Here is a 15,781-nt window from a genome sequence, read left to right on the forward strand (position 1 = left end):
TGAAATGGAAAGGAAGTAGTTATATATTATATGGAGAGAGGGGAAGGAAAATGGCGCTGCATATTTTAATATTCTAAATGAAAAACTCACTTTATAATGTAATTTATACTATAAAATAGGTTTTAAATTTAGGATGGATGAGTAATATGCTATGGTATGGATTGTTGTCCACTATTTTGTGATTTCCTGCTGATACGTGATAAGGCACCTTTATTACTGGGTCCTCCCAAATATGAGGCTAGCTACTTATTTTGGAACTAGCAGAAAAGGGAATTGTATAAAATTATTAACCCGGCAAGTGATGTGAGCAATATTATATAATAATCTGGTAATAATAAGCTGTGACATGATTTCAATGATGCTGCCAAAAACAGGCAAAAACCGATTTAAATGATGCCAAAACGCTGATAAAATTTTTTTTTTTAAAATAATTTTATACAAAATATTTATTATTTGAAATTAAGAGTGTTAGAATTATTAAAGAACTAAACTGAAACATTCTATGAAATTAGAGGATAAAAAATATATCCTTGTCGTTTTATGAAATTAATTAATGTAAAATAAAGGTCACAAAACAAGTCAAGATGATGATAAAAACTTTGAGCTGGTTTGGATTATAAAACTTTCATTCCCATCCAGTTTTGCAAAATGAAATTGGAGTGAAAGTTAATTAATTAATGTAATGTGATGTATATTTGAATAATCTTTAATCTTTTATTGAAAAAAAAATCAGTTTGATGTAAACTTATTTAAATAATATAATAAAAACTTAATTTCAGAAAGCTCGCAACCTGAAAAAATCATAAGTCAAAAATCAAGAAATTGCTTCAACTTTGTACTAGTTTTTCAAGGGGAGAAAAAGTTAGTTTGCGCCAAAAATATATTGATTTTTTAAAAACATACATTTTAGTCCAATTAGTTAACACCATTAAGAATATTCTAAAAAGATTATTAAAATATTATTTTTAATTAAAATTTATATTAAAATAAAATTTATTTACTATTTTACTCTTCATTCTAATAAATTCTTAAATTTTATTTTTACAGTTACATCAATTTTATTTAATTAAGGTAAACATAAAAATATTTGATTAAAAATTTAAATAATTTTTGTAATAAATTTATATATACTTAACTAAATATGTTTATAATTTTTGTAACAAAGATGTGTTTAAAATTTTTAAATTATAGAAGAGATATCTGTGTAATTGATGCAAATCGAGGGGAAATTATGTGTAATTGATCAGTGTATTTTACTCTTCAAATGTTCATTTTTAATTCCCACGTGACTGTTGATGCTGTGTCCAATCAATCATGCACAATTGTTGTGTTTTTTATTTTTCAAATGTCTTCTGGTCTAAATTGTTTTAAAGTATTCCCTATATTTGGAAAAAAAATTCGAAGCAGTCCCTACTGCTATCCGCTGTGGGGGGAAAAAACGAAGTCCTTTAATTTGATCTGTTTCGATTAATAGTACTCCCACTAACTGTTAACAATGTGGGGAACAGATTGCATATACGTGGCTGGCTGGCTCTCCATAAAATATCTTCTTTTTTTTTTTTGAAACACCACATAAAAAGGGAGAATTACAAATTGAGACGAAATGGTAAAATTATGATTCATATAGATCTTCCATATGATTTCTGAAATTACTTTTAAGAACTTTTGAAAAACTTGAAAGGTGTACGTGCTGATCAAAACACCCTTTAACTTTAAATAGTCTTAAAAGGGAATTAAAAAATGTCACTCCCAGTAGTTGTGACTCAATTTTCAGATATCTCATCATCAATTCAGTAACTGGTATCATATCATATTCTTTTCCAAATATATATATAAATATATAATAGGTATATAAAGACATTTTGGAAACGTCACCTAATTTCACTACCCACCAATCCCACGTCAGAGAAGTTGAGTGAAAAGAATAAAGATAGCCCACTGAGTTTTTTTTTTTGTCCTTAGTTGTGGGGGGGAAAAGAGGGGCAAGACAGATCTCTCTTGATTATATATCGTAATCATGGTTTGTTCGTTTTTGGTCATATGTTGTTGCTTGTTAGAATTATTGGCATATAATTATCCTGAAAAAGAAAAGGGTTGGAATAGTTTTATAAATTATTCACCCTACCCCTACTGCATGATTTAGCTGATGTGACTTCTTTTAAGAATGAAACACGTTTTGAGATTTTACAAATTCAGAAATCCCTTCTGTGTTTTAGTATTTTGAAGTTCTTTTTACGTCATTTTTTTCCTGTGGTTATAGTGAATCAAAAAATATTAAGCCCAAAATAGATTGATCTCACCCCATAGGCTTCTATTTTATTCTCTCCGTAATTAATATTGTTAGACTTTATGAAATCATAAATGTAACTATCCTTTTTTTCATAGGTACACACTATGATTTATCTCCAAATTTTATGACTCATTAGGGAATATTGTCAGCAAAATTAAAGGAACTTGAATTATTCATTTGATAGTGATGTTTATATATGTTTATGAGAATTCTACCAGAGATGTCCCTCGTTTCACTTTCTACCTCAAGGCACTAATTTTTTACCCTCTTGCCCGACAAGGAGAGTTCTCTTGATTTTGTTGTTTGCCTTTTCCTCTTTATTGGCCTTAAATTTAATCTATATATTATGAGTTTGCTCTTTTAAAAAAATAAGAACGTAATTTTTTTTAATAATAAAAGACAGCCAAATCAATCAAATAGGGGGAAACATCTCAAGATATATTTTCTGCCTAGGATCCTTAGAGTCTGGGATCATCTCAATGAATTGTTTTTAATGATTATATAACTAATAGCAAGCAGATACAACCAAAAAAGAAAATGAAAAGGAAATATTATGTTAACTTGCTTGGATGCATCAGTTCTGAGTTTCTGTAACGCTGAGTTTGCGATCGTCCAATCAGATCCCAACCTACTAACAGTATTAACAGCAGAAATCACCCCGCTCGGCTCTATTCGTGTACTCCTGAAGAAAATCACGTTCCTGACCTACCTTAGTTTTGATGTTCACTGTAGCAATGAGCGCATAATACTTATCAAATATAAACCGTTCAAATTTAATATAATAGACATATGAGTTTTAATTTTTTATATTTTACTGTTTTTAAAAATCATTTTTTTGTTATAGATACATAATCCAAAATAAATGTAATCTCTTGACTATAAGTCTTTTAAAAAATAAATTTTTATTTAAAAATTATTAGTTGCAAATTTTAAATTCAAACCATTAAAATTTTATTTGAATGATGTAGGTTTCACTGTATGGATGAGTGTGAACACCCAATTTTATCCCGGGCTCATAAAAAATATTAAATAAAAATAAAACAAATAAAAAAAAAGAATAATAAAATAGTAATATCCTCCTTGATTTTTGTTTGAGAAATCCACCATGTGGCAAATAAAAAAAAAAGATTAAATAAGAATATCTCTCTTATAATAAAAGGAAATAAAATAAAGGATAAAAATTAAAAGCCAATTGACTTCCAAATGCGGTAATACGGGGTGGGGTCTTTAAAGAAAATAAGAAAATTTAAAAATAAAAAAATTCATTTAAGATGATTAACTCCTCAATTTAGAAATATCTTTTAGAGTCATAATTGTGAAAATTTTATTAAAAAAATTTAAAATAAAAAATCACAATTTGATGATGATTTGGTGTTTAAATAGGAAGTTATATTACAAGTCATAATTAAAGAAAATTAAAAAAAAATTAAAGAAAAATTGGAAACCCTAGGTGGAGCCTATAAATAAAAGAGTAAGGGTTGGAGGAAGATGTTCAGAATTTTTTGGTGAAAAATGAGGCATCGTAGAGAGCTTTTCGATCATTTTATTTCATGACGATGAATTGGGTTGGGAAAAAAGAGAAGACGCCTAACTAGAGAAAAGTCTATTGTTCATCATCTTCTTTCTTCTATACAAAGAAAGCTTATGCTCTTGTGATTATTATCACATTTGTGAGCTTGAACAATGATGATTAGAGGGTTGAATCAAACATGATTTCAGTTAATTCTCACTACTCTCCTTCTCTTTGATTTGTTTGAAATATGTCCTTATCTTTTATCTCCATATGTACTCATTTTCTTCCTTTTTTATTTTATTTATTTCATTTTTGTCCATGTCATTTTGCTAATATGTGTATATAGTTTTTCATTATTGGATTATTATATATTGTATTTTCCTTTTTTTTTAGCCAATTGATTAGTAGAACATCAAGTATGAATTTTCATTCCTATCTACTTTGTTTAACTCGAGTTTCATGATGAATTACTTTGGGTTGTTCTTTCTTTTCATTTTCGAAAGTGCTTCCTTTTTTTAAAATCCATACCGTGTGAGGTTTTCAGAACCTCTGCAGGTATCTAAATCCAATGGTAAACTGTGTGAGACTATGGGAGTCTCTGCAAGAATACTAATATAGTTGTGCAAATTTTCTTTTTGAAATAAAAAGAAAGAAAATAACTTTGGCCCCATGTTTGTAAGTAAATAATAAAATAGAAAGTCTGTTTTAAATATATATATAATCTCAAAATATTTTTTGGAGGCGTGTGGGGTGTTTAGAACTTTAACAGGCTCGAACGATTATTCTCCCGTGTAAGGTTATAAAAACCTCCACAGGGATGGTAATCCAAAATTTCTTTCAAAAAAATATTTTCTAAATAAAAATACAAAATTTTTTTATATATTAAAAAATAACAACCCACCAAAAAAATATTTTTTAATTGAATAAATATTTTTTAAAAAATATCAACCAAGTGAAATTTTTATCCTCGAATTACATAGGCTTTGATTCCTCTAAAAGGTATGTAGGCTCTAGGATTTTTTTCTAGGTCAAATCTAACTTTATAAATAATTATTTTTTTTGGTAAATAAGAAGTTTTTTTGTTTCGATCTTTATTTTTTTAAGGGTAATTAAAACATAATAAAAAAGCCATATAAATTTTGAATAGTTGATTTAGGGTAATTGTTTTCTTGAACGGTTATTGTGGGGTGCCTAAAACTTTTCCCACACACAATCGACTCCTGAACCGTATCCAGTTTTTGTAGACCACATTTTTTTAGGTTTCATAAATTAACCTTTTAAAATTTTGGTGGCAACTCCTCTTTCTTTTCTTTCTACGGGATGATCAGGATTCGGGTGCAACAATGAGCATCATGTTTATTACTGCTATGAGCACTAAAACCGATTTCCAAATGTAATATAGTGCCCAGCAAATGTAAGTTCCGACTTCTTTTGTTTCCTCCAAAATTGCATTTGATAACTAGGAATCTGGAGATCATCTCTGCTCATACACTCGTATCTGATCTGAAGGATAAATGGGATCAATGACAGAGTAAGAAAAGGTGCTCTCCCGTTTCTGTATCAGAGCTTCCATATGAACAATGCTAGACGAGGGAGGAGATCGATGGAATTTCTTTAACAACTTCCATGCAAGTATGTGTCACCAGAGGTTAGTTCCGGATTGGTATTGGAAATAATAGTGTATTTATAAGCACCAGCCACAGAATATTGACCACTAAAATTGCCCTTCCATAATAGCCTATCAGAATTTTGTAATACTGAAAAGCTTATATCTAGCGTGTTGGTTTTTTTGCATACAAACTCAAACTTTAAAAGCTACCTAGTTCTTGCTTCTCATGTTGATAATCAAATTCGAGACCCAGGAATAATAAGTTCTTATACCGATTCCTATATGTAAGTCACTTATAGGAGAAAAATTTGTTGCTAAATATAACTAACATAAAGTAAACTAATAATCTTTTTTTTTTCAATTTCACTCTTATTAAATACAATAAAAAAATATGTGAGAGAAAATATATCACTTATTTTTTCCTTGCCATTTTTTTTTACTAGGAGCATAGTTGACAAATTTTATCAGTTTAATGTATTTTTTGGTATGCGAGAATAGGAAATACAAGTGACTTACCTACACACATATATGAAAATATATATATTTGTGCATATATATTACCTCTGCTTCTAAATATAACAACTAGTTGGAGATTAAATTTGATCCTAAGTATCTTTTTTTTTCAAATTTATAATATATTTTTCTAAAATATTCCTATTAATTATAGGGTCTTTGTCGAAAAGTACTTCTAATGCATATAATTAAATAGGGTAATTTAGAGAAGTCAACACATATTTATTATAAATAACCAACTTAACTAATTTTTCTAATCTCTTTAAATTAGTTATCTAACTTTTATATTAAAAACCAGAGCTAATATATATGGACAAAGTGATAGTTGTCCAAGGATTGTTAATTCTGTGTATTATCAAAGCTGAGATCCCACGCAGTGTTCATGCCTGGCAGAATTGCCCATTCATTATAAGCTCTATAACGGTGGTTGCAATTACAATACCTTCCCAATTGCATTTAATCCATTCCTCATGTCATCTCGTCCATTAATCACAGGACTGAAGTTGTTTCGAACAAAGCTATACAAGTGTCATATATATATAATTCTTGTATGAGTTAAGAATTTACTATTGTTGGCTCTTTATACAAATTGTTTTTGTATCTCTCCATTCTTTCTCTCTTTCTAATGAAAGTTAAACAAGGATAAAATTGAAAAACAAATATTAAATATACTATAAGTGACTTATACTTATAACCAAAATTCTTTCTTATGAGTGAGTTATATTTGGGACTGAAGTAGTATATAATTTACGCCAGCTTGCTCCACCATTTCCAAGTGAAAACCTTATTTATGGCTTGAATTCGAGAACGCTAGTGGCTAGAAAATGGGCCCATTTGTCTTGGCAATGTTGGAGGTGTTCTCGATCCAATGGGCCGATTCGTTATTTCTTTCTCTGTAATCTTTTAGGCCCATATTGCATTTGCTTTGTGGCTTGAACTCCACAAAGGCTATGCCCCTTTTAAATTAAGGGCAAGAAGCACCACATAACCGGATGTGGGCTTCTTCATGCATTTTATAGGATATATAAGAATTGATTAGTTGCCGTGTTCATGACTTACATGCCATTTTATATAAATGTTGTGTTATATATGTTGATTTGCAAAACTATATCTTTTATCCCCTAATTCTGTACAAGGCTTTAATCTAGTCCTTTGATTTTATAAAATATATCTTTTTGTCCTCTAATTCTAACCTCATCAATTTCAAATGATGGCTTTTTGAGCTAATTATTGTTATTTTTAAAAATTAAACATAACAGCAACATTTGATAATGCTTTACCAATATTTAAAATTTCAATGAAAATATTTTCTTTAATGAAACTAACGAAATTATGGTTGAACAATTAAAAAACACTTTCAAATTAAGGGACTAGAATGAAATATTATGTAAAGTTAGATTAGTAGTGTGCTTGCCTTCATTTAGTGTTAAAGCTGTTAGCAGTCGTCACATACAGTAGTTTGCCACGGTGAACTGTGATAAATTATTATTAACTTTAGTATTTAATATAAAAGTTAGATAAACTAATTTGTTAATATTAAAGAAACTAATTAAGTTAGTTATTTATAATAAATAGATGTTAACTTTCCTAAAATACTGATTTTAATTATATGCATTGGAATTAGCTATCACTTGATGAAAATTCCTTAACGATGTATAGAAATTATTTGGGAGCAAAATGGATAAATATTTGAAATAAAGTAGATTGAAGACTTATATTCATGACTAAATTAAATCTTTAACTAACTCTTAGAACAAGAAGTAATATTATTTAGTGTTAAAAACGTGACAATGTATACTCCAAAGATTAGAATTGTCATAGTTTTGCCCCAATCAGTTTGAAAAGCCATGGCAAGATGTTGATCTGTGAGGCTGAATCATGACAATGGTCCATTTTCAACAATGGCAAATGCATCTCACTTTTTAGAGTTTATATGAATATGCAAACGCCAGCTAATGATATTATTCTCATAATAGATTCACAGTGGGTTTGATTTTCCCTTAAGAATAATGAATATCCAATTATAAATATGTGTTTCACATATGCATAAACATTCAGTTATTTATTTCGGTAATCATGGTCTAAGAATATAACCATTTCATGGTCACTTTTAAGGCGACATTATAACATCGTTCACTATTAACTGTAGGGATATTCTGAGAAAAGAAATTAAAGTTGTATTGATACATATTAATGAGATAATAAAGATGTCATCATAAACTGTTAATAGTCTGCCTGGTCCAGCATCGTCGTAGGTAGTTTGATAACTTGTCTAACAAGTAATTAACAACTACAAAACTTGCAGAAGGCATCGTTGGAAATTACAGACACACCTTCTCTTATTATAAAATTCTCTTCTCTTAACCTGTCACCCACATTCAAAAGCCTCTCTGTACAGCCACTCGTCAAAACTCCATCCAACCTCTTCATTAATTGCCACTCGTTTTCTCTTCCAGCTTCAACTCTGTTCTTCGAATCTCTGCATTTCACAACATAGATTACTTATCAGTATATATATATTGAGATAATTAGTCAAACAAAAATACAACACAGATCATAAAAGAGAAATCTGACCTAAGCCAGTGGCCTCTGATTTTATCATCAACCTGATTCTTTTGCAGGATTCAACAAACATCCTAGAAGAGACAGGAACATAGAAAATTTGTCAGAAGATTGATCGGTTTAAAATTTAAATGGCTGGCATGAATAGTGAATGTTTAGATTTTCTAAGGGTAAAATAGAGAACTCACTTCCAAGGTACATCTCCGACGAGCATCCAGTCACCGTCTTTGTCCTCATATGTGGGCACGTACTCTGCCCCATTCCCAAGGTCCATCATCTTCTTCCTCTCATTCAAATGATTGCCTGAATCCATGGCAGACATCGAAATTACAAAATCACCCTTTAAAACCACAATTCTAATAATTACCACCCGGAAGTATATCAACCTAATAACGCAGTATACTTACGAATTGTCAAGGATCCAAACATGGCCTCTAAACCCGTGAGCAGCTGATCATAGCTCTCATACTTCTCAAGATCTACCTTCCTCAGATACGGAGCTCCGTCCACCGCCACCTTCACGTACTTGCAGCTCCTCATCACATTTTTCCGGCTCGCCCTCACCGGCGGCCACCCCACCGCTTGTGCCCTGAATCATCAAAAAACCCACCACCCAATCACAACCAGTCCAGACACTAAAAAATATGCATCTATGTACCTATTTATGTATAACACCCACACGCACAGAATTATAAAATCAAATATATATCTATAGGTTCTTACTTTGGTGCTGGGGTACTAGTTGACGACGACGTTGGGCTGAAGACGGTGGTTTCTGAGAAGGCACGTTTAGAACGAGAGATATTATTGGAGCCGGGAAGGCTGAGGGTGAGCTCCGTCTCCTTCAGGTTCAGCTCCGTGACGTCGGATTGGGTGGAGCGAGTGGTGCCAGTACTCTCCGGCGACATTTTTCTTTTTCGGTTCAACGAACGACCGCCGTGCTTGGAGTCTTGTCAACGTTCAAAGTTGGAGGGGCGATAGTGCTCTTTTTTCGCTTTGTCGGGGGGAATACTATAATGTGTCCTTTGGGTTTAGCAATTTGTGTGATTTATATTTAGGTTTGAAGAATGAAGGACTCGTGTATGGGCGGCGTTGGTGCTTCAGCGTCACCACTCCGAAGGTGACACGAGTTTAGAAAAGAGCGGCTACGATTCGTCCATGTAAGTGACGCTATATGACGGCAGCGTGTACGGGATTTTCGTCTCTTTGCAATAGCAAGTTCCGGCTCCGGTCGGTTCTAGTGGGGTTCAAGTGGACGAACCAGAATGTTCCACGTCTACATCCTTTCGTTTTGGGCCCGAACGTCCACATCAGTTTTTCAGATTCATGTTTTTTTTTTTTTTTTGGGTTGCCTTTGATATTTTCAAAAGACAAGATCAACTTCCTTGAGTAGTAATTGGTCTCTTAGTCGGTATTTTGGAGGAAATGGTAGCATGCTATACTCCGTCCGCTCCTAGTTTTAGGGTAAAAAAACAAATTTATATGTATTCTTAATAGCTTTTTACCTTACATCATTAAATATAACATCTTATATGCCTTATCTCTTCTATATATATTAAAACTTTCTTTCGCATAATATGTTGATTTATTAAAGGAAAAACTATATTGGAGGTACCTATATTTTTTTTCAATTTTCAATTTAGTACCTATGTGTTTTTTGTTCTTAACTAAATCTTTATTTTTCCTCTATTAACATCATTAATCCTTATGTAGAGACTAAAAATATCAATAGAACAAAGTTGTAAGAGCTAATGTTGCTAAAAAGATAAAATTAAATGTTTAATTAAAGGGAAAAAAACACATAGGTACCAAATTAAAAATTGAGAGAAAGTATAGGTACCTTCAATATGGTTTTCCCTTTATTAAATTATTTTTATCTTTATAAATAAGTTTTATTCATTAAATGATACGATTATCTTTTTAAAAAGTGTCACCAATTTTCTGGGTATTAATTATAAATAGCCGACTTACCTTCTTATTTTTCTTGAGTCTAAATATTAATTAATATGATATTATATTCAGGATTGGAGAAAATAATTCATTTTCATTCAACTAATAGTGTTCATACATATCATGCTTTGATTTTATTTTCAAAATTAAATTTAGGCTAGAAAGGCCAAAAGAATTGTTGAAATAAAGATGGAATGACATTTTGCTTAAACATTGTACTCTACTATTCTTATTCTAAATATAGAAATTAAATAACCAATTTAAAGAGTATTATTTTGACGGCAAGCTGCCTCAATAACAGCACTACTCACCATGTTTGATGAGGTCTTGGGTTAGCTTGACATGCATATTACATGTTTGTGTGTATGAGTATTTAAGTTGATTCAAAAAAAATCTATAATAATTAAAAAAATAGTTAAATTAATCATTTATAAAAATATATATTTTTATTTCTAAAAGATTCTCTATAATGATTTAAAACCACCTTAAAATGCTGAACAAATAAAAATAGTTTAGAGTCCATATCTTGCAATATTTATATGTATAGATTCTAATCAATTTTAACTATACCTCTTAGTTTAAATAAATTAGTTATTATTATTTTTTATACAAAAACGGAGAGCAGTGCATGCAGCAAACCTCTTCAAGGTTGCCAATGATGACGTTTGAATATCCGAAATATTTATTCTTTTGGATATATTATTATTCAAAACAAAATAATAATAAAATAAAAAACATAAATTATAATCTAAAAAAAATTATCGATATTTTTTGTTCAATTTTTTTTAATTTTCAAAATACTTGAATTTTTGTTATCAGTAATTAATTTAACCAGATGACTTTTTTTCATTTGAATGTAACAGACCTAAAAAAGAAAGATAAGAGAATAAAGAATGGAGAAGAAGGGGAAAGAGGGGAGAACACGTGGGGCCTGCATGTTTCAATTTTCGAAGTAGAGGTCAACTTTACGCGAAATTCATGTGCTCCTACATAACTCAAAGTTTCAGGTGTGGACCCCACCTCCCCCATGTGACCATGTCGCTTTGTCCGTTCCCGCGACCGACTCCCCTTTCAACTACCGCCACGTGCCGGTTTTGACGCAGTTTCTTAACATTCTATTTTTTAATCTTTTTTTTAACCAAATAATCTTTTTTATTAGTCAACTAAAGAATCATGAAATTTTTGCGAAGCATCACTTGAATTATCCTGAGCGTAATTGCCTTGGCGGTTGCTGAAATTCCCGTGCAAAAACTTAAAAAGTTATTCCATAAACTATTTGATATTTAATATTAGTGATTAATTTATATTTAAAGATTTTTATGAAAAATTTCAGAAAAAAATTCAAAAATTAATATTTTCCAGTTAGCACCTAAAAAATAAACTCAACTTAAAATTTTGAAACTTAAAAGAAATAACAAAAATGCCCATTTGTGAATAACAATTAATATGGAAATAATAAGTCCTGACTGTAAAATAACAAGTTTTGAATTAAAATTAATAATATGTTTTTTCTTGATATATATAACATGTAAAATAAAATATGAATCAATTAAAAATGATAACAATTTATTTGGGAATACTAAATCCTAATTGTGAAATTACAAATCTTGATTTGGGATTAACAACATGTTTTTTTATGCATAACATGTAAATCAATTAAAAATGACAATAGTTCATCTGAAAATAACAAGTCCCGATTGTAAAATTATAAATCTTAATTTGTCATTTTTTTAATTTTAAAATTTTAATTTGGGTTTACTTCCTCCTATATCATTGCCTGAATTGAAAAATACTAATTTTAGGGTTCTTTTTCTAGAATTTTTTCTATTTTTTATTCAATATATATAAGGCAACTTTTTCAAATTGTTTTTTCCGATTAGGTTTCAAATCGGAATCTTATTTAGTTAATTCCATCATAATATTTAAGAGACGACACAAGAATATTTTGTTGGAGAAACATAAAACCTGTTATTCATTGAAAAGGGATCGCTAATATATTGAAAGTAGCTTATGTAGTATATTATAGTCATACGAAGATTTTATGGTCGATTATGGTCTTCTATATACAATATCTCATATCACATAAATAATGAGTATTGAATGTATAACAACAATTTATTATATCCACTAATATGGATGATAAGTTTTTAGTTAATAATAATGATAGTTTTTTTTTAAATAATACTTAATTTCTTATGTAGCATCGAATCCAGAATTTTAATGTTCAATTCCCAAGCTCAACATTTCCATTAGATTTGTAAATCATAATTTAGTATGACGATGTTTCGTAGACGGGAAATTCCAACAAACGCTGAGTTGATGCATTAATATATTTAATTAAAATTTTATTTAAATGCAATAATACTCTTAATTAATCATCAATATCGGAAAAAAATAATTTGATTGAAAGTAAGCATCTTAAATATATAAGATTAATTAAGTAAAGTAACTAGGCATTTTTCCTTCTTTTAGGATTCCGAATCAACGTATCATTCTTCGGACAATAATAATTGTGAAATTAAGTTTAATATCTTGGCCAATAAATTAGTAAACTTACCATTAAAATATATACTAATCGAAAACAATCTTACAGATAACTAAATTTCAACCACTTACTTGATCAGATAACGAACGAACTCCATATAGACAAACACTGAAACATCCTTCTGGATCCAGATGATGAAACAACGTGTCTTAATTCGATAACACTATACCCCATTTCGTGCACAAGATACCAACTGGGTATTTTAACATCTAGCAATAATCAGTGGGAAAAAAAAGTTAAAATAAGAAACAAGAAAACAGGAAGAACAAAGTGGAGAAAAAGTGTATTATCAAGAAACTGCTTTCCAACTTGCAAGAATCGTCCCTTATACCCTTTTGAAGTTGAAAGAAACTGAAAGCAAAAAAATAAAAAAGAGCAGAGAGAAAGAAAGAGATAAGAGCTAAGTATATGTAGCTACCCACCACCACCACTATTCAATGGGAGGCAATCCATCATGGAACTGTGGACCCATTCCTCGTATTTTAGTTTTGTGTCCCCAAATTATTATACTATCTCTGATATTTAATATAAGAGCTAATTTAACTTTTAATTTGGTCTTAAATATAAAATTCTAATTCACTTTGTCTTTCATGTTTATCTATTTTTCTTAAGATAGTTTTTGTAGTAGTCGCACATGATTAAATGATACATGATCAAAAAGAGTGTTCTAGGGAAGATGACATCTAATGATTACAAATCATTAATTTAACAAATTTTCTTAATCTACTCAAATTAGTCAACTAACTCTTATATTAAAGATTGGAAGTAGTACTATGCCTAACAACATCATCACTACTTAGGTACAATTAATTGCTTAGATTAATTAGTTTGTTTGTTAGTTTCATGTCTAAGTAATCTTCTTGTTTTCTTACTTATAATCCTAATGGGATCCTCAGATCCGTTTCTTGATCATGGTTATATAATATTCTCTTCTATCCTTATTATAAATACCTTGGTATACTTCATAAATACCTCCGGCATATTTCTTCTATCCTTATTAATTTTTGTTTTGTTTTGTAAGACATTAGTTTTTTCCGACTATTTTTATTTGGTCCCTAACTAATCATAAAATTTTCTAGTTAATTAACCAACCATTCAAATTAATGATTTTTATTGAAGGTAATTTTGATATTTTACTAGAAATAGCTAATTTTGTTAATTTATACAAAGTTATTATTAGGTGTTTATAATAACAACCGGGAGAAGTATTTTTTTTTAGGTCATGTTATGTCCAATGTATAAGTCTGTATTATACATTATCATTTAACGAGATTATTTTCTATTGTAGTAGTATTGTAATGGATAATCATCTGCAGGTGTTCCAAATGCTTAACGATATTGTATTGATGATGTGGAAAAAATTTGTCGTTGTGAAAGAAATGCAAACTTTCAAATTTTAAGATTTTTATTATTGATTATTCTGCATCATTTATTATTTATTATCAAGATACAGTAGTGTAGTGCTTGATTAACGCAACTAGTTAAACATTTTTCACATGCATTTAAATATTCTTAATTAGCCCATGCGCGTAGCTAAATAATTTGGCACATATGGTTATGGAAAGATGCTAAGATCAATGGTCCCTTGTATTGCCAAAAAGTCATAGAGGACAACATATTCTCAATGTTACGTTGGAGAATACTATGGCTCTATGATTATTGCCCATTTTTAATTCATTTTATCTTGTTTTGAGAGGCTACAGCTAGTGTCTTTATCTGTTTGGAACTTCACTCATTTTTATGCAATTCACAAAACAAAGTATTTAAAAATGACTTAAGGTGGTATTTATCAGATAATATTACACACGCGCGCGCGCGCACACACGGAATTCAAATTTTTTTCCTACAATTAAGGGATGACATAAAGAACAAAATTAAACCATTCAAATTTCAAAGGAGAACATTGAATCTGCGCCATATTATATTATTATTTAGTTTATTACCCGAACCGTTGGAAGAAATTTTCCTGCCAATAATTAACTAAATATGTGAATGTTTTAATTTGCAACGATATATATGGGAAACAATATACGTATAATTAGAACAATTTACGTTTTGCCCTTGCTATAATTAGTTAAACTACTTAACCGAAAAATATATACAAGAGAAGCTAAATTCGTTGCAGGCGGGACAGCTTAGATCCCAAGAAAAATTCACAACCCCGTAATGGAGTATGCATGTGTTATAAGATTAGAAAATAATTAATCTCATATATACAATTAATTCAACCATACTTAATCTTATTATCTTATCATATCTATAATTAATTACAACAGTTTACGTTTCTCTAATCGATGCTATCCATCAGGACCAACAGCATTATTGTGTCAATTATAATTTAAACACAGTGGGTTAGTTGGTCTCGAAATTAGAATAATTTTTTTTGACGTGGATCGAAATTAGAATATTGATGTGTGTGTGTGTGTGTGTGTGTGTTCTGATACGGATTAGATTCTGCACCTCGGATTTTAAGACAATGCTCAATGTTTACGCCTTTTTTTTGTTGGGGTATTCACAATGTTAATACGCTCTTTATTCTGTTCCTCATGCGAGGAACAAATGCACAGTTCATGAACTGGAAATTCTTGTTATCGCTCTTTTGTGTTATTATGTTGATCATAGTTTTTAATTTTTAATTTCTAATTTACTTTAAGAAATCAAGTCTTGACATTTTGACTAATTGACTTTGATATCATAAAGTCGAAAGCATGCTTTAGTAATATATATATATATATATATATAATGTTACATGAAGAAAAAGTTAAACTTCCCAATGATAAACGATGCTGATTAGCTATC

General features: G+C 29.9%; 1 protein-coding gene across 1 annotated transcript; it reads right to left on the reverse strand.

The window, feature by feature from the left end:
- Positions 1–8,057: 8,057 nt before the first annotated feature.
- On the reverse strand, positions 8,058–9,492 carry LOC114728934 (auxin-responsive protein IAA23). The gene is made up of 5 exons (XM_028915883.1): positions 9,211–9,492; positions 8,895–9,076; positions 8,676–8,790; positions 8,500–8,561; positions 8,058–8,404 (listed from the first exon to the last, which is right to left on the reverse strand). The coding sequence occupies exons 1-5, from the start codon at positions 9,393–9,395 to the stop codon at positions 8,355–8,357; spliced, it is 594 nt and encodes a 197-aa protein (XP_028771716.1). The 5' UTR covers positions 9,396–9,492; the 3' UTR covers positions 8,058–8,354.
- Between the last annotated feature and the right edge of the window lie 6,289 nt (positions 9,493–15,781).

The sequence above is a fragment of the Neltuma alba genome, unplaced genomic scaffold (assembly GCF_004799145.2).
Source record: "Neltuma alba isolate B1F8T4 unplaced genomic scaffold, ASM479914v2 tig00012582_pilon, whole genome shotgun sequence".
In the NCBI taxonomy this organism is placed as follows: Eukaryota; Viridiplantae; Streptophyta; class Magnoliopsida; order Fabales; family Fabaceae; genus Neltuma; species Neltuma alba.